Genomic DNA, 19859 nt, shown 5'->3' with positions numbered 1-19859 from the left:
CTTGTTTCTGGGAGATTTAGTGGTCATGTCTTAGGTTAATGAAGTAAGGTTGGAGATTAGAGGAAGGATTGGGCTGCCATTTGACTATTACTCCCTCAACTCCAGGGCTGAATCCTGGAACAGGACTGAAGAGCTCTGTAATGCACTGAACCAATTCCTGCTCCCTCCCTGAACCCAGAGTCTGACCACTGCAACATTGTAATTACTCAAAGCCACACTGACCCCACAGTCAATGCAGTGCTCCTTAACATCAGATCAAATCTAGGAGACCTGATCTTTGCTCAGAACAAAACAGGAGCAGAACCCACTCACATCTTACAAGATTAATTTCCTTACCCTTATTTTGGGTCAGAACCATCCTAGGACCTAAATAATTGCTACTCTACTACATAAGACCAGAATAGACCCAGCCTAGAACACACAGCCTGTGCTGTGCACCCCAGCACTGAACCAGAGCCCCCTCATCATTTTCAAATCTGACATCTTACCCTAAAAATGGACCAGACACACAGAAGAAAATTCAGTTCTAACATCTGCTTTCTAATAAAGTGGTAATCTCTCCATTACTAATGTGTCAGACTTATGCTCCCTAACACAGGATTGGCAGCACTCCAGATCTCAAAGGTAGGATTTCTTTTCACTGTCACCAGAGCAGAAGCACCAAATGACTCACAGGAATGGCCTCTGCTGCTAAAGGGAAGATTAGATGCACGAAGGACTCACACTTTGGGCCTCATTTATGAAAAGTGACGCATCACTGCGTGAAAACAGTGATGCGTCACTTTTCACTGCGTCCTCCCTGCGACTCCAATGATGCGTCATATTTACAGTATGACGCATCATGTCGCAAGGAGTCACAGATACGTCAGTATTTCTGACGTATCTGTAGGCGCAAAAGTGACGCATTGCTGGAGTGTGTCACAAAAGTGACGCAACTCCAGCAATGTGTCCTTTCACATGGGGCAAGCCCCATGTGAAAGTGCCTGCGTCAGTCTTACGCCTGCTGTGAGGCAGGCACAAGATATTGACGCATTTGCACCCTAGAAGTGGCGCAGTGAAATCTCGTAGATTTCACTGCGTCACTTCTACGATGCTTGCTTACGTGGGAACACCCACCCTGCATACATTATACCTGACGCAGGTATAATGTAGCGCAGGGGTTTACAAAGTGACGCATCTAGGTAGATGCGTCACTTTGTAAATATGGCGCATCATGGCGCATGTTTTACGCCACTGGTGCGTCACAAAAAGTGACGCTCCGGTGGTGCAAAAGTGACGCAGGGGCTCATAAATGAGCCCCTTAGAATCTCTGCTGCCCACTACCAGTTTGAGGCTCCCAATAAGTCAGGGGTAAGATTTCCACCCCCTTGCACCATATCATAATCTCCCCAGAACTCACGGGTCGGATCTCTGCTTCTTTGCTTCAGCAAGGTCCCTGCACTGAATGATGATGACCATCAGTTCCTTCTTGCGCGTATCAAACTGCAGGGAGAACTGGATGCAGCCGCGAACCTCCACACTGCCAAAATCACCGTCACTGTACAGGCTCATGACACTTCCACTAAGCTGCACTTGAGAAAAGGACAGCTGCGTTATGGTGAGGGGTCATGGATGGATAAAGACAGCAAATGCTGAAGGTAGCAGAAGGGATACAAGCCCACAACAAGGAAAAGCAAACTGTGCTCTACTGCTAGAAGTAATGCTACAGAAGACCAGCACCAAAAGAATGCAACTGAAGATCAGTGCAAAGAGCAATGAGATAGAAGATGAGTGGCAAGAGTAACACTGTAGAAAACTGGAGTCTAGAGTTACTGATTAGAATAACAACACCAAGAATAATGCGACAGAAGACCAGTGCCAACAGTAATGCGATACAAAAACAGTGTCAACGTTAATGCGATACAAGATCAGTAGCAAGAGTAATGAGACAGAAGATGAGTGGGAAGATGAGAACAAGAATCATGCTACAAAAGACCGGTGCAAAAACGTAGCATCCTATTAGCGCAGTGTCACAAATAATGCAAAAGAAGATTAGGACTAGAGAAACGAGGTAGAAGACCAACATCAAGAGTGGTACAAAGGAAGACCAGTGCCAGAAACAACATCATTGAAGACCAGCATCAAGAGTTATGTAGGAGAAGATCAGTTAAAGGGTAATGGAATAGGAAAACCAGCACCAAAAAAAATTGCTGAAAACACACTCCAAACATAATGCGCTACAAGGCCAACACTATGACTACTGCAATAGCAGATCAGAGCTAAGTATAATATAACAGTTGACCATAGTCAAGAGAAATACACAAGCAAACTAGGGCAAAGCAATAGCAGACCATTGCTAGGGGGAATGAACTATCACCCAGGAAGATGCAATAACAAACCAGGGTCACAAGTGCCATGATAGCAGACTAGTGCTTGATTTAAAGTTACACATAAGTGAGATTCATTCTAGATCAGTCTTGAAAGGTATATTATCCAGCAATAAGAGTGAGATGTTACACAAGTTCTAAAAGTCATAATACACTAGGTATAGGAATAAAATAGAGTACAGTCCCCAGGAGTGAGATCATGAAAATGTGCTAAGGGTGACAAAATAGACCAGGCCTAAAATATAGATAACAGATCAATTCTTGGAACGTCATAATAGCAAGGCAATTACGGTAAGGTAACCAATTCAAGCCTTCCGTTCCTTGTGGACTATGCAGACGTATACTAGATATTGAATCATGATGGTGCCACTACACTGCAGAAGGGATGAGGAAAAATAAACAGTAGGAGACGAATCACATTGTTTCCTACATACCGTGAGCTAACAACCTCAGGGAGGTTAGTGGGTGGTTGGGATGAGAGAGGCCCCATAATGAGTTGGAATAGAGATGGTAGGAGGGTTTGAAGTGGAGAGCACAATGTGGTGCCCCGGTCATGATCATGGCTTGTGGTCTTGTGGTAAGTGGGAACGATGATCATAGAGCTGTAGAGATCAGGAAGACTCATGGTGGGTATATCTAGAGGATCAAAACCATGATCAGCATATTGAGTAACTGATATATAGTTTACGGAAACAAGGCTGTATATAACAGTGAATAGGAGGAGCAATTACTGGAGCAATAGTGTATGTGGCTTGAGCAAATTAGATGCATGTATTTCTCGTAACTACCACAAATGGAGCATTTACACTGTGTTTTATTGCCAAGAGTATCAAGGCACTGTCTTCCTTCACATACTTCAAGAAGAAGCTTGAATAGGGCTTTAACGTGGTGTTGTTCAGGAGTTGCAGCGGTTGCACTCCACAGCCGTGGGAACCATCATTCACCACGGATCATACCTCGATGGAATGTTATAGTCTGGCCTTTCACCTGTCCTGATTTGCATTTTAGATAATGGGTCATTTTTCACAGTACGAATATAATTTCAAGTATTTGCTCAAATTTAGAGGGATTTGGTAAATTTCCAATTTTTTTCAGAAGATCATAGTGACAGGTTTGCAAAATTTTATTTTGGGTGCGGATCAATGCAGAGACTGAAATTTCTCTTGTGGTCAATGATGGATTAATTAGCATTATGTGGAATTCGACCCCACGTGAACGTTGTTTGTTATTGTTGTAACGGAGTTTTGCAAATATTTTTGGCATACACCTACTACCAGCACAATATTTTTTCACAATTACTTGAGTTTCAGGAATTGTACTTTTATACAACCATTGAACACTGGCATAACGTTCTCTGCTTCAAATATTAGAAATCAATTTCTAAGATCTGCTCCCTGCCACAGCCTTTCAGAAATTAAACGACGCATTTCACCCACATGTGGCCTGCATAGGTAGGAGTCCTGCAGTTTCTCAGTTCTGTAGTTACAAAGCAGAATCCAAGAGCTGTAGATGTGTCGACCTGTTCTAATACAACCCACAGAAAATGGTGCATGCCATCCTGGTCTATACGGATAACTAGTGTGAAAGCTAATGGAGAACTGTAACTAAAGACTAGTTCCCAACAGAACTCAGGAATGCAGTGGGAAATGCAGAAAATGTTGTTCAAGGAAGTCACAAACCAAGAGGTTCACTTATTGGTTAGCAAGTTAGCTACTTAATGGCAACAGTGGCCCCGACTATGCTACTGCAGTGTCGCCTGCATGGCAAATTTGACCTGCAGATCAATTCAACTGGCTATTTTCAATTTAAGTGTCTCCATTGATGCACCTTCATCAAAATATCTGATGCCAGGTGGGCCTCCATTTCATGGTGGCCCACTTGTCCTACCTTTTTGTTTTACTGAAAGAACCCCCAAAAGCAGTTTTCTCCCTGCATTTTGTGGTTGAGTGCATTCTTTTTCTCACCAAGTCAGGCATGGCTAACCAGGGTAGGAGAAATTAATTTTGGAAGGCTTGTCCCAAAGAGGACAGACTTTCTAATGATGTGCATCGCTAGTAGCTCTGTGATGGATGGGCTACTGGCTAAACATTTCCCATGACAGAACCAGCTGAAGCCCCACCACTGAAAATGTGGTGGCTCCCACATTCCGAACGGAAGTGGGGGAACCGTGGGTTTAGTGGGGTGGGAGATCCTCCAATTTGTGGTGTGGCTTCTGTTCTGCCAAATCTTAAATGATCCTCTAGGAGCTTGATTTCCCTTTGATGGAGGAAATTCCAACATTGGGCTGCTTTGGATTTAGCACTTGCTCCAGAAGTCAGGGGATTTGCCTTTAACAATCACATACATCTCACCCCTAATAAAGCTGACATAATAAACATGTGCAACATAATAGAACACCAGTCAGTGCGCGGACAACGGAACTGGTGGCTAGAAAGCTCTGCAGGTGAATAACCTGCCACCTACAGATGCAATTCCATTTGGGGATAACTCTACCGTTCACCCTTCATAGACCAACGAATATGTGCCATAATTCTCTGAGACACAGTTACTATTAGAACAAATCTTTTCGTTTAGTACTATGAAGATGACTTAACAACAGAGATCAATGGAAAAGAAAATCCTATCTCCATTTGACTCCACATTTCTCTTATCTAGCTTGCATCCCTCTATCTCTGTGTGTTAGACAAGGTGTTAGAGGAACAGAGAAATAAGCTGTCTGTCCAGCTCTGGAACGCTCACTGTTTAACTTTCTCTCTGTAAGTGTGTCAATTTCTCTGGGTCTCTTGCACCCTCATTCTGGGAGCAGATCCTAAGGTAAAATCGGAGCAAATGGTCTTGGCGTCCTGTTTTACACATTGTGGGCCATATTTATCAAAATGAATGCAGCACAGCAAGTCACCTTGCTGCACTGATTTACAGGAAGAGGGCAGGAATGCGCTGTATTTATCACAATAAGGCGCATTATGCATTTTCCCAGCGCTGGCGCACAATGTGCTGTCTAGCGCCAATGCAGGTACTCTTGCACCATGGTGCAAGTGTGCCTACGTTGTAAGGAGGATTGTTTTTGTGTAGGAAGGGGGACCTTTCTGCACAAAAACAATCCTGAGGCATTTCCTGCAGCACACATAGAAAGAGGAAACAATTAGGAGAAATGAACATATTGCTCCTTGTTATGCCTTCCCTGGGAAGGAGTACCATTTCGGAACATTCCCAGATCTACCAGTAATGGTAAATCTATGAAATGCGCCAAAGTCCATGGGTTTTGCATGGTAACCACCATTCATGGATCGCCTCTATGCAGCGATTTCCACTGTGATTTATCAAGTTATTCAGGGCCACGCAAGGTGGCCTTGCGTGGCTTCATAAATTGCATTTCAAGGGTTGCGTTGCTTTTGCACCACGCAACATGGTGCAAAAGCGACGCAACCCTTGATAAATATGGCCCTAAGCATATTTCAAATAAGACACCCATTCCGCTTTGACCTGGGTTTTGCATGGGCTATTTCCTGCAGAGACTTTCTTGGGGAAATGGCACATGGAGCTATTGCATTCCTTAGTCCTTATTCCAGAGGACTAAACTCATAATCAGTGGAAACATCTGCCTTGTTCACCCAGAGTTTCGGATTTTCAAAACAGACGACATTTTCAAAGGAAATGGAGAGAGCTGAAGGAATGGGGAACTAACGAGTTAACCGGACCTGGAATTACTGATTTATGTGGTAATTCCCCACTTCTCTGTGGAAATTCAGAGTTCTACTCAGACCACCCGCTAACTCCTCACCCCTTGGAGTTACTGTGAACCCCGGTAACATTAACTCCAGTCGTGCAGACTTTACGAGTGCCCTTGCCCGCACTAGGAACCCTCATAGTAACTTCATATATGTATTATAACCCAGATCCTCATAGTCCCAAATACGCTCGATCTCATCAATCCAGGTCCCCAGGCTCACCCCACTTACACTGCCCACATACCGTGGTGGAGCCCAGGCTCCTCATTGAGGAGCTGGTTTTCAGTGGGATGTGGTGTGTGTTAAGGGCGTTGTTGTTCTTCGGGGTGAGCGAGCTCCTCTTCTCGTTGTCAAGTTCTTCGTCACTCTGTGATTAGAAGAAAAAAGACAGAACTTCAAACAGGCAGCACAATTTTAGGGCACTCATGCAAAACATAAGACCATAATATTCGAATCTGGTTCCAAAACAGAAGATGAGGATATAAGTGAGTCAAAGCACTTGTGACACCTGCATAATTTAACTAGGAGCAGTGCTTTAAATGGGCCAGTACCAAGTACTGACACGCTGTAGGTCTTGCCTAGGCAGCGCTTGCGCTGTCTCTTTGAGATATGCTGTACTCAGGATATGGGCTATAAGCTATGGCCTTTGTTTTAATTTGCTCCTTTAACTGTCTTTAGGAAATGCTTTTCTTTCTTTGATTAATGTCTTTAGTAGACCTTCCTTAGTCCCTCCTTTTCTACTGTTCTAACCTCCCATGAGGACTGCTCCTGTTACATGTGACTTTATTCACATGTAAAATGAGTAAATCAGCTCATTATAAGAAAATTAAATCCAGTCTTAGCGATGCAAAACTATTAAAGAAACTACACGAAGTAAGGAAAGGGTGCAGTATCACAGGCTGTTACTAGGTGTCCCTGCGGAGTTGTAAACAGACCTCTATAGCCACATAAGGTACTGCACCCTTAATGTAATTATGAACAGAAATAATTTAGCTGAGCATAAGTTTCGATTTGTTTTTATTCAAAGTGAGATTTTTGTTAGCTTGGGTTTTAAAAATGCAACATTAAAGTTTATTTAGCTGGATTCACAAACAGAAATCAAAAAATAACTGGTGCATTTATAAAATGCAAAATAGCAAATCACACTTCCAATAAAAACAAATGGAAACGTATGCTCAACTGCAATCTTTCTCTTTATAATTGCATTAAGGGTGCAGTACGGTATATGGCTAATAGAGGTCCCTTTACAACTCCATAGAGAAACCTAGTTACAGCCTGTGGTACTGCACCCTTTCCTGGCTTCTTGTAATATCTTTTATTAGTTATGCTACTACAGAGATATTTTTTGACAGGAAACAAAATAACAAACATAATTTGGAACACCAATAGCTCAGAGTTTCACTGATGCAAGTACTATTGTATTGCAAATGCTAGTTCATTTTGAGAGGGAGTCTACCTGCACTTCTCAAGAGAGATGTAATATCTTTAACTGAAGAGTAGCAGAACTCAGAACCAAGCAGGTACTCTTGTTGTAGAAGTTCGCTGTTGAGAGACTTCTACAAAATAGGAAACAGTCACAACTGGAACATGTGTAAAAAATAAGGCACTCCAAGGCGAGTGCAAGTATTTTGTGCTTAAGGATGGGTGACCTGACGCAACAGAAAGAGTTACATGCCTTGCATTGCTCTCACAAGAAGTTCCTGACCACTCCAACGGAAGGTAAAGAGCTCCCAGAAGTGGATCTCACAGGAACTATGTTTTGTTTGTTTTTACAGAACACTTGTACCATTTGAATGACACCGTATGTGTTCCTCACTGGAAGTACATGGCTCTCACAGGTATACATACCAAAGAAGCAGGGGCATATTTATTAAAAAGTTGGTTCGCCTTTGCGCCATGCAATGGATTGCAAGATCGACGGAACTCTTCAGTTATATTTATCAAGCCACGCAAGGTCAGGTTGTTCCAGTCATGATGTTTAAGGTCCGAGGAGAGATGGGAGGGAAAACACCACTCTAGTAACGACTGTTTTCTTCCTCCACTCCATTCCATTCTATCCGCTTTGCCCTTCTATGGTTTGGAGACAAAGAACCAACAGTGCCCAGGTGAAATCATTGGAATACTCTCATCTGTTCCGCCATGCCACAAGAGCCGCCCACATCTTATCGTAACTTGTGCTATCACAGGCCATATCGAATTCACTGATATATATGAGGTATTTCAGACACTCTGAGAAATTGGGGGCATTTACATTTTTCCAGGCCCTACAAATTTCTCGTCTTGCCAGGATGATAACATAGAAAATAAATTTGGAAGCCAGATCGTTAACATGGAAATGTGTAGTCAATCCAAACATGATCATCCCAGTAGTAACCACTAATTGTGTGTCAAGTACCTCAGCCAAGAAGCTTTGTATTTTAAGCCAATAATTCTTTAACATTGGACATTCTACAAACATGTGCAGATCGCCAGCGGCCAACAATTTGCATCTAGGACAATAATGTTCTAGGCTTGTGATTTTAACTAGTTTTTTTGGTGATATATACACTCTGTACAATGTAAAAAGGCGATTTCTTTTATGAGGGGCCGACTTGACCACCGTGTGGAGCATAGTGAAAGACTTCGCCCAAAGATCCAATAACATGTTACCGTCTGGATCTATGGCATTACCCCACATCCTTTGGAACAACTTGGGAAGAGGAGAGAGGGCGGGATTCTCCACCTAGAATGCCCGCATTGGTATATGAGGAATTAAAAAAACAAAACAAAAAAAAAAAGCCACGTAAGGTCACCTTGCCTAACTTGACAAATCTAGAGTAACACAACGCAGCAATTACTCTGCCCCAGGGAGGCGTTCCATGGGTGGAGTGGGGGTATTCCCACGCAGCACCAATGGATTTTGACGTTTTCCCCGACTTACAATTACTGGTAGACCTGAGAATACCTCAAAATGCTATTGTTCCCCACGGGAGGTGTAACGACGAGAAATATCTATTTCTCCTAGTTTTTTCCTCTATGTGTGCTGCAGAATGCAGCACACATAGAAAAAGAAAAATACCTCAGGGGATTGTTTTTGTGCAGGAAGGTTTCCTTTCCTCCACAAAAACGATCTTCCTAACAATGCAGGCAGTGCAAGGGTGCCTACGTTTGTGCTAGGCAGCACATTGTGTGCCAGTGTCGGGAAGTGACAGGAGTGCGCCGTATAAAGTTACGTACGGGGCTTTCCTGCCCGTTCCCAATCATGCAGCGCAGCAAGGCAGCGTAATGCGCTGCACTATGTTTTTAATAAATATGCCCCTAGGTGTCTATCACAGAAGATAGTGGAGTCCCATAGTGACTATGCTGTTATATTCATATTCACGTTTTTAACATTTGTATTTGCATTGCATGTATTCCTCACAGGAGTTCAAAGGCTCTCACAGGAGGTAAGACGTTCTTCTAGGAGATAAGTGGTTCTCATAGGAGGTTCAATTCTCTCATAGGAGGTAGGTGACTATTACGAAATATAGGTGGCTCTCACAGGAGGTACCCAACTCTCTGAGGAGGCAACCACTCTCATATGACATATGTGTATGACACAGGAGGTAGGTAGCTGGCACAGGGTTTGCACTAGAGATATGTGATATTGAAGTATGTGGTTCTCACAGGACCTACATAGCTACCACAGAGATAATGGCCTGTAATAGGAAATACATGGCTCTGACAGGAGATTTCTTACAGGCGATAGTAGTTTCACAAGAGGTTGGTGTCTCTCACAGGACACAGGTGACTCCTATAGGAGGTAGGTGGTACTGGCACGGTCCTCTGCACTCACCTGTACTGTGATGATGACAGGTGATAAGATGACCTCCTCCATCTCCTGCTCCCTGCCATCTTTTGGAGGGAGGGGTGGGGCTAACTCCTCTTCTGGATCTGGGGCTCCCACTTCTGTTTGAGGCTGCGCCGGGCCCTGATTCTCAAGACTGGCTTCTGCAAAGAAAACATAAGGTACTTGAATACTTCACTGGGCTTTGAGTTAATAGAAAGGAGTGGACACCAAAGCACAGATATATAGGATGAAGAAAACCCCTCCCCCCAAATAAAATCAAGTGAGACCATCTTATCCCCAAGAGGGACCCAGAAAATTGCTCCCCTTCGTAGTGCCATACTCCGGAGGATGTAACATACCCACTAGGAGACGGGAGACTGGTACATGCTATTTACTTTAATACATTGCTTCAGAAGCATTTTGATTCGATTTTGTGATTAAAAATCATTATCTAGAACAGTACTTTCAATACCATTGAAAAATGACCGAACAAATAGCCATACTAAGTTGGGTTTTCTGGGTCTTTAAACTAGCCATTTACGCAAACATTAATGCAAACATGAGCGAAATTGTACTCTGCTTAACCTGTTTTTTTTTTTAACTCACAGGAGGCTATTGCCATTTAATGCATTGGCAGAGTCAATAGCTCTAACCTTCAGATCATATAGGCTTTGCCAATGGTTTTTAGCAATGCTGTAGAGCATCCCTGACGCTGTGCAGCATGACTAAAGATGAATTTTAAAAAAGCCTAGGATGCGACCAGCTACCTCATTTTGTAGGCACACGCATCAAACATGTATGCAAGTACAAATTGATGCAAGCTCTTGTTTTATTTTAATTACTGATCTGATTTTGGATTGTAAAGAAAAAGAAAAAAATCAACAAAAGTGCTTTTTTTTGTAATGTGCGGGAAAGAACACAGAGATGAAGCAGGGCGGGCGTGGAAAAAACACAAGGAGAGCGTGGGTTGGGGAAAGCAACACGGAGGCCGCAAGTAGGGGCAGGTGACACTGAGGGTATGAGATAGAGCAACACAGACGGCAGGGGAAAAAGCAACCGGGAGGGAGAGAGAAAGAGCAAAATAGGCACGTTGGGAGAAGCACGCAGGCGAGACAGCAACGCCGCAAGGGTGGTAGCTGAGAAGCACACCACTGAGACAGAGCAACACAACACAGAGTGCAGCAGAGGGGGAGGAGAAGTACACAAGGGAGACAGTTGAAAAATGTGCTTAACCAAAAAATACAAGCATTGGCATAGACAATAGGTCTCGCCTTTGGAACATTATGTGTTTAGCTAGAGCTATTGGTTTTGCCAATGTTTGTTAGCTGAGTTGGTGTGGTCAAACCTCAGAGAATATAGCATGCCTCGCAGTGCATGCGTGCTGACTCTAGGCTCGACCTAAATTTGCCCCTAACTACGGGGTCCCCTCCCCCTTCCTTTGCTGCCAGCTCAGCTCAGCTCACTGATGTTTCTTTGGAATCTCTCAAGGTTCACGCTCCCATCTGAATACAACAATATCTTGAACCAAAACAAAACATTTTTAAAATAGGAAAACACATACAATGAAAGTTTTTTTGCATACTACAACAGCAGGGCCTTAAGTGGGCCGGGTCCTGCCGGTGCTCAGCATCAGCAGTTTTTAAAATCAGGTGCTGAGACGGGTCCCTATCGGGCTCTCTATTTTTAACCTCAGGGTGAAAAGAAAACCTTAATCCTGCAATAGTACAGCCCGTCACTGCCTTAGAAGTAACTTCAAAGAGACTCGTTTTTCAGTTTTATATAGCGCAAACTTGGGGGGTTTTACCTGAGCACCAGTTACATTACTCAAGGATATATTCATTTTTTGAATCACAGGACGTCCGGCTTGAAGCTGTTTTCTCAGCTCGAAGGTTGGCTGCTCTAGCCTTAGCCACAACCTCGCACACAACAGCGAGTAGCATTTTCAATATTATATACAACGAAGTGATAGTTGTTGCTTATTTGGTGCAAGGATTTTAGAAAACCTCCCTGGCAGGTCTGCAAGGTGTGTCCCTACAGACATGTCTGTGTCTGCAAGTTTGCCTATGTGTTTGTGCGCACACGTGTGCCTGTGTGATGTTTATTTTTGCCCCACAGGGCAGCAGAGATGGGAATGTGCATTTTTTATTAGTTCAGCAGGGCTGAGAATGTGAAGAGATTCTCCGTCCCTAGCAGTAAAGGCTGTGGAAAACGGGGTGTACTAGGTGCATAAAAGGATGCCTGCATTTACATGAGCCATGAGTGTATTTGGCAAGTTGTCTGTTCCCTCCGCTCCGGCTGGCAGCTGTTTTGCAATTAATAGCGCTGATAATTTGTCGTTAGGGGCAAAACGTGGAGAGAGAAACAATCAGAGAATTGAGGGGAAGGGGTAGTAATGTGTGCCACTGCTCAGCTAATTGACTGAAAATACATTAAAAAACAACAGCTAGGCAGTTTACCGGACTCTGGCTTCTGATATAAATAGCTTGAATTGGAATTCCATAGAGCATATTATCAAGCCCATTATCGCTGCTTTTGCGGCAGTTTTCTGCCACTAAAGCGGCGATAATTTTATCGCCTGCCTTGATAATATGCCCCTTTATTCGTTACGGTGCAGAAGCGAACGGACGATTCCATTCTCGTGTTCTCACCAGTGTACATGTCATAACCTTCAGAGTGCTTCTCAGATATGGTGTGGAATTTACGTTCCAGTCGTGGAAAGGCGGGAAAGCAGCATAAGGCATCCCAAGCTCGCAACAGGGCTGCCTCGAGTGCTGTCCCGCTCTTTACCTGTGCATGAAGTACGCAGTGGGAGAGGCCTCTTGAGGCCAGACGGGGGACGACAAACTGTGCACTTTCAGGGAAAACAGCGCAAATCGTGTGCAAAGTTGGGTTCTTGAGTACAGAGGCAAAAGGGAGTCCTCTGCCCTTCCCCATAGCTACACTGAATCTTTATGGCTTTTTGGTGGGGGCGAGTGAGAAGCTGCATAATGCGAACAGGCACAAACACAACGAAATTAAGAAATAAAGTCTACGTGACAATTAAAGAAAAGGGAGAGTGAGAAAGAAAAATGCAAAACAATGAAGGTTGAAAGTGAAGTAACGAGATAAATGGTCATATAAAGAAAGGAAGACGGAGGGAAAGAAGGAAGGAAGAAAGAAGGAAGAATGAAAGAAGGAAATAAAGAAAGAAAGGAAGAAAGAAAGAAAGAAAGACTTCAATCACACAGAGAGGAAGAGACAGACAGAGGGACTCAGACGCTTGGGAAAGTCAGGCAGTCTGTCGGGGTGCAGGCGGGGTGAGCGGGGGACAGATGGTGTGGGAAAACAATAGACGAAAGAATGGGGGCCGTAATGCGCGCACAATGCAGGTGCCTGCGCGCGCTCCCCTAGCACGAGCATTGAGGTTTGCCGTGAAAAGGTACTTAGCGTTTCTGAATCGGTGAGATGAAAGATCTCGTAATTAAAATCATTGCGCAGCCTTTGAAGGAGCCAATAAAAGGCCAGTCACCCGCGTGTAAGTGCGGGTCTCCGAGAACGAGGGCCTCTCTGCGCTGTTCTGTGACTGCGTGCAGTGCAGCTCTTACCTGACTGCGCCCTGATGACCCCAAGGAAGTTGTTTTAAGCGCACGAGCCTCGCGATCAATTTATTTAAGAGCCCTGCACTTAAATTCCCTCGTGTAAACGTGCATTTTGTGCAGCGCCGACTCGTGCACGCCCTTTTAGTGCAGCGCCTACTAATCACGTCTAGTGAGAACGCTGAGCTCTTTCGGTCATAAAATAGTGAAAACAGAACGCATCTTCATTAGGGTAATTGACTGCTGTGCTCAAGACGCCTCTAATTGAAAAGGCAGTCTATTTTAATAGTGCGGTTTAAGAGCTGATTACATACTGTAACCAAACATGCAGGCACTAATAGCGCGGCGCCCGGGATAGTGTAGGGGACCGGAGTTTAGCCGATGCGCCTGTATTATTGTCAATCTATAGAAAAAGTACATTTCTATAACAGGAACTCCCTGCGCTCGAGATGTGCAAAGCAAGCGCCCACCATCAAATCAACAACCACAGTAAACATTCCAGAAAAACGTCAGTTACTAGAAAGACAGCCTACCCCGATGAAAATGCAAAACCATAGTTGCACACCTGCAAAAGCCCCTCCCTCTGTAAATGATAACCAGTAAGTAAATTCACTGAGAAGGCTTCCCCTCACTGAAAATGCACATTTAGATGAACATGCACGGAATAGCTGCCCGACATTCCCAAATACTGAAGACTCACAACTGAAAGTAAATACCCGGACCAACCTCGCTCAAATCCCAGTTCCACTACAGATGCACGAAGTCAAAGAAGAACCTGCGAAAGTTGACAGTTCTGTTTCTGCTCTGTGGCTGCAGACAGATACCAAGTTCAAGCGAAGTTTGTGATCCAACAGTTACACAGCGTCGTAGCACTGTTTGTGCTTGTCTAGCACAGATGGCAGTGCTGAATGAGTAACGTGTGAAAATACACACATTTTTACTTCAAACGACTACCAAATTCGGACCCGGAGCTACTGATGGCAAAAGGTATTCACTTCCAAAATGGATGTCAACTTCACAGATAGCAAAATATGCATGAAATAATGACTGTTTCTTTTGAAACTAGAAAGATCCCATCCCAAGATGGCAGTCATACATAAATGTGCAGCGCTCCAATGCCTTAGGGTCGAGTTCGCGCTATATAAAAGATGCAAAAAAAAACAAGCATTGGCCGTGCGATCGTAAACGCGCGGCCGTGAAAGTGCGATCAAGCGCGGCGAGCGATGCGCTTAATGAGCATGAGGAGGAAAGCCTCTGCTCGTAAGCGCGCGCCCGCGCACATGCACTGTAGCTCTAGGCTGGCCATGGCAGCATTTTTTTAAGCCCCCTCACATAAAGTATCGCCAGACCAGCGCATGCGCTGGGCCAGGCGAGACCTATAAAACGCACAAGTTAATAACATCCCCGCATAATGAGACGCTGCCGTCCCCTCTAAATAGGATGGTGCTCTGTAATGAATGTAATTAATTTTGCTCCCACACAGCGAGGTGCTTATGACAGGCGCAGGAAACAAAAACAAGCGATCTGCGAGGAGAGGGCGAAAGAAAAAGTAGTGCACTGAAACACAACATGCGGCCACTAGTGAAATGATCCATGTAGCGCGGTCAGTTGCCAGGGCGGACAAACCAGGCACAAGGTGCTGACCAGGCTACCAATAAAAAAGTGGTAGGTGTGTTCAAACGCCACAGAACACCACAGAGCAATTACTGCATGCCTTGCAGTGGAAGGACACAAGTGATACATTCACGTTTCAGGGGAGGTACAAACACAAGTCGAAGAAGGAAAGTCCACACAAGCTAGCAAACAAGAAGAAAGCAAATGAGAGGGCCAATAAAACGAGCTAATGATAAGCAGTGGGCAGGCTCTAAATCCAATGTAAGCTGACAATACGTCAGTGGGGTAATGAAAGTTGAGGGGGCCACCGCTCTGGATTTAATCCCAAGCTCTCAGGCCTGAGTACTGTGCTGAGTGGGACCCTTGTAGTTCGACACCCATCCCCCCCACATCACAGGAGGCCTGTGATACGCCCCTGCAATACGTCTTAGGCAAGCAGACAGTTGCTCTCTGATCGGCCAAACCTTAAAAAGTGCATGACATCTAAGTGTGACAGCAGAAATTCATCACAATGCCATGGAGGCAGCGTAGATCATAAACTGCCTTACAATCTCCTGTGTAAGGAGATATTTCTATTTCGGAACAGCAGTTTATGGATGCGAAGTTGTGTCCAGAACTGCAACAGATTTCTAAACCTCACTTCAGTTCTCTTAAGGTTTGATGGCTGCTTCTCTATCAACTCTGCTTAATGGTTCAGCCTGCACCGTGCTACCAGTAAATCTTCATCCCAGCTATTCCTTCCACCTTGAACTCCCCATTTCTATCTAAGTCCCTTACAATCTTATCTAAATCAGTGTATTTTCCCCAATTTTGCTTTGTCTGCATAAATCTCAAATGACATTGCCCTTTCTTTCAAATGTTCTTTGGTACTGCTCCACACCTACTACTGTCCCCTGACATCTGCTTCCCCATCCCTTCTTAACCTTCATCTTTTCTTGTCACCACCTTCCTTTTATCTTTGAAGCTTCATAAGATTAGAACCTTATTTTGGGCTCTGTTTGAAATCATCTCTGCCTCGTGCACACTTTTCACTTTCTTTTGAAATATCACCTACTAAAGTTATTTTTTCTGTTCATTTTCCTACATTATGATTTCTCTTCTATTGGTAGGAAAAATGTTTAACCCTGCTAGATTTTGTGCTATTAGCAATATGAAAGTGCTTAAGTAAAGTGCTTATGTATAAAATGAATAAATGAGAACGTAAATGAAAGACGTTTTAAGAAAGATTTAGGCAGCTGGCAAACAAAAAGATATGTCAGAAAACAAAAAAGAAATTGAGGACACTGGCTACAGCCAACATTTACTAACCCTCACTTAGCAATCTTTTTGCTTCAGTTTTGCATTTGTGTGAAGATATGCCAATGTTTTAATACAATTATAGTATGCCATTAAGATATTAGACTTTTGTGTATTATATTGAAGTGTGAGGTTTATTTAGGTCGAGCCTGGGCAGCGCAAGCGCGTCTTTGCGAGGCATGCTGTATTGAGGTATGCCATAGAAGCTCTGCCCATTTCACATCCATCTTTTCAATTAGCTCCCGTTACTGACCTTGCAAAATCTTTGCTTTTCATTTGTTAATAGGCTTAGTAGTCTTTCCTTGGTACTGCCTTGTCTGCATTTGCAACCTCCCATAACGACTGGAATTTTTACTTGTGTTGTTACACGGTCTGCTTTCTGTACTCGGTGAGCACTATTTTCTTTAATCATCTTCCACTATTCCACCCACGACATCGCACGCTTTTATATAATTAGTAATGTATTTATTTAAATTACAGCACGGTCCTCCATAACTATAGCGACTAAGCTTATTTGATTTACGGCATGTCCGCTTTCACTTTAGCGGCCACGCTTACTTAAATATTTAATTTACAGCACAGGCTGCTTTCACTTTAGCGGCCACACTTATTTATTTAATTAACAGCACAGGCCACTTTTACTTTAGCTGCCACGCTACAGAAGCTCTGTTACTTAATTTTGTTTTTTTTTGTTTTCGATGAAAGTGCCCCATACGCGCTTTCACTTTCATATTGGCCTCACCCCTTTCTTTCACTGTAACCTGAATACTGTGAGCAGTATCTAAAGAATGGGGCGCGGCCACCATTAAAGTGGTCTCGCATATGCGAGAGATAGAGCTTTTGGCATTAGAAATAACAATGCCTTTTATATAAGTGTTGCTTTTAAAAACACATAAATAAAAGGCATTGTCATTTACAATGCCAATAGCTTAAACACTTGTGAATCCTGGATCTATTGCACTGAAAATGCTTGGTTTTTTTTGTATTGAATTATTAGTATTTGTTGGTTCTTTGTGTTTGGTATATTTCTAGCAAGATTCTTCTTTACATTTTTACACATTTATCTGTTATTTGAATTCTGTAACAGATAATCTTGAGTTGCTTGTCATATTTTGTTGTGTTGTGGTTGTTGTCTTCATATTCTTTCTATATGTTTAGTTCTGCATCATGATTGTTTTAGGTGGTCTGTGGCTTGATGTTCTGTACTAATATGGTTTATTTCGTTTGATAAATTACCTTTTTGCTTACAAGTTCAAGGTGAGTTATAGTCACATTCGCACCTTAAATATGCTTTTTTTTAAATGTAATTAATCCTGGTTTAATTAAAAACAATTACTTTCAATACTTCAATTTCTTTTTGCTATTAGTAAGAGACAATGGCGGACTGTGTAGAGTTAGGTTGCACAGAATGTAGAGATATCCAGTCTGAACATATTCTATTTCTCATACAAGTCTCCAAATTTTGCATTAATCTGCATTGGAATTGTGTAGAACAATTTGCTTGATTTAGTGATGGGTGTGTATGCACCATTTTCTTAATGTCTGACAGATGTTTATTATGCCAATGTCGGACAAATGGTCTGTAGGCCACAGACTTAAACGCATTACGATTTCTGGTGTTACCACAGACGTTGCACCATTAACAACCAAAGTTTGAGAGTTTTTGAACAGTATTTGGTATAGATATTTCAGGTTTATATAAAATACCCATGAATTAATTATTTGAAGGGTGGCCCGCCAGGCTGCCAGGTCATTGGAGGCCCTCTGCTCTGCTCCCCTAGTGGCAGACTGCCAGCCGTATTGAAAGAACAGAATCTGCAAAAGATACATCACCCATGTGTATCCGTCGCTGCACAGGATACGCTTTTGGCAAAGCAGAATGCTGAGCAAGCCGCCATACTGGTGCAGCATCCTTGGCTTACAATTTTCCTTTTCATAAAAAAACCAGAAGAGGGATTTTCTTTCAGTCTAGAGCTATGCCATTGACCCTGACATGCAGGGAGATTTCTTCCTTAGTACGTTACTACTGTTTTTCCTGCCTAGGTTGACCATATTTCACCTGGTGAACCCAGGCTGAGAAAAAATGCTCCTGGCGGATTGTCCTAAATATGGTGGATCTTTGATGCATTACTGGTGCTTGTCTGTGATGCCTAGGCCTCTGCCTTTAAATGTAAACTATTAAAGTTCCTCAGGGCAAGGACATAATTCTCTTGGTACTGGATGAATCTGCAGAAGCAGGCAATTTTATAGACAGATCATTTGACAACAGCACAAAGTTCTTATCGCTTAAACAAAGTAAGCCAAAGTAGTACTTCCAGCCTCAGCAACTACATAAGGTTTCGTTCATTAAGAATACTATAGGAATGTGATCGTTCATTCCTTTATTTAGAAAGGCTGGATATCTATGCACAATTACACATGTTGGGAAAATACAATGTTCAATGTAACAACCATGCTCTAATTTTATAGTTCAACGGATGCTCACGTAGTTAATTCAACACAGCAATAGTTGGGCCCACCAAACCCTAATGTTGGCTACTGAAAACTGAATTAAATAGTGTTCTGGAGCAGTTTAGCAGAGGAATTATATATATCCCAAAATGAGGAGAATTGGTCTGTCTGCAAATTTAACCACTGTCTAATCTTTTTATATTTCTACATAACTGGATTAAAGGATTTCGTAACACATTACCCAATCTTTTATTTAGTGAGTTGAACAATATGTCTACAAAATCGATCGCTCAAAGGCAATAATCATGTATTACATATACTTGAAAAACACATTGTTCCTATTAACATCATAACATTACACTGCGCCATCATAAAAGGTTACCCAAAGGATTTTTTTTTTTTACTGGTTCCTGTCCTAGCAGCAAACAGGCTTTCGCGTGTCCTGTTTCTAGTCATTTTTATTACTCATTCTGAGAACTTAAGCATACGTTGGGATTTCCAAATCAGCATTATTATAGATCTGGCATTTAACACAGCAATATAGATTGGTTTATTCCCCTGACACTTAATATGCTATGTGTACCCTAATAATGCTATCTTTGGGTCTCCTGGGCTCTGAATACAAAGCTCAACTTTGCAGAGCCTAAAAATCTCCTCCCAGAACTGTACAAGAAGTTCTGGGAGGAACATGTTGTGTGAAGCCAGTTGCCGGTCTCCATTGACAAGCATGTAAAACAGTGTGGGTCAATACTTCCATTAAACTTGTGGAAAAAGGGTGGTGCATGAAAAATTAACCAACTAGCATAAAACTGTATTCTACAAAAAAATCTCTCTACACACTGTGGTAAAATGTAACTCAAATGTTCTTCCACTTACCGTATGTCATAGTAATCGGTGTCTGCTTTTTCCATATTCAGCTAATTTTGCCAAAATAGTTTGCTTTCTACATCTCACTAAGAACATCTTTCCAGGATCCTACACTTCTGACTTAACTATTCTCTACTTCATCGAAAACCAGTTA

General features: G+C 42.9%; 1 protein-coding gene across 3 annotated transcripts in view; it reads right to left on the bottom strand.

Moving 5' to 3' along the window:
* SYTL1 (synaptotagmin like 1) overlaps positions 1–19859 on the bottom strand; it is a 329086-nt gene that overhangs the window by 55361 nt on the left and 253866 nt on the right. For all 3 annotated transcript variants that reach the window (XM_085645622.1, XM_085645621.1, XM_085645623.1), the window contains exons 7-9: positions 9909–10063; positions 6339–6461; positions 1400–1566 (exon numbers count right to left, since the gene is read on the bottom strand). In XM_085645622.1, the coding sequence (XP_085501748.1) occupies positions 1400–1566; positions 6339–6461; positions 9909–10063 (445 nt within the window). The remainder of the gene's footprint in view (positions 1–1399; positions 1567–6338; positions 6462–9908; positions 10064–19859) is intronic.

Source organism: Triturus cristatus, chromosome 3_1 (genome assembly GCF_964204655.1).
Source record: "Triturus cristatus chromosome 3_1, aTriCri1.1, whole genome shotgun sequence".
Lineage (NCBI taxonomy): Eukaryota > Metazoa > Chordata > Amphibia > Caudata > Salamandridae > Triturus > Triturus cristatus.
The sequence above is the reverse complement of the archived record's forward strand: the minus strand, read 5'-3'. Positions and strand labels throughout refer to the sequence as shown.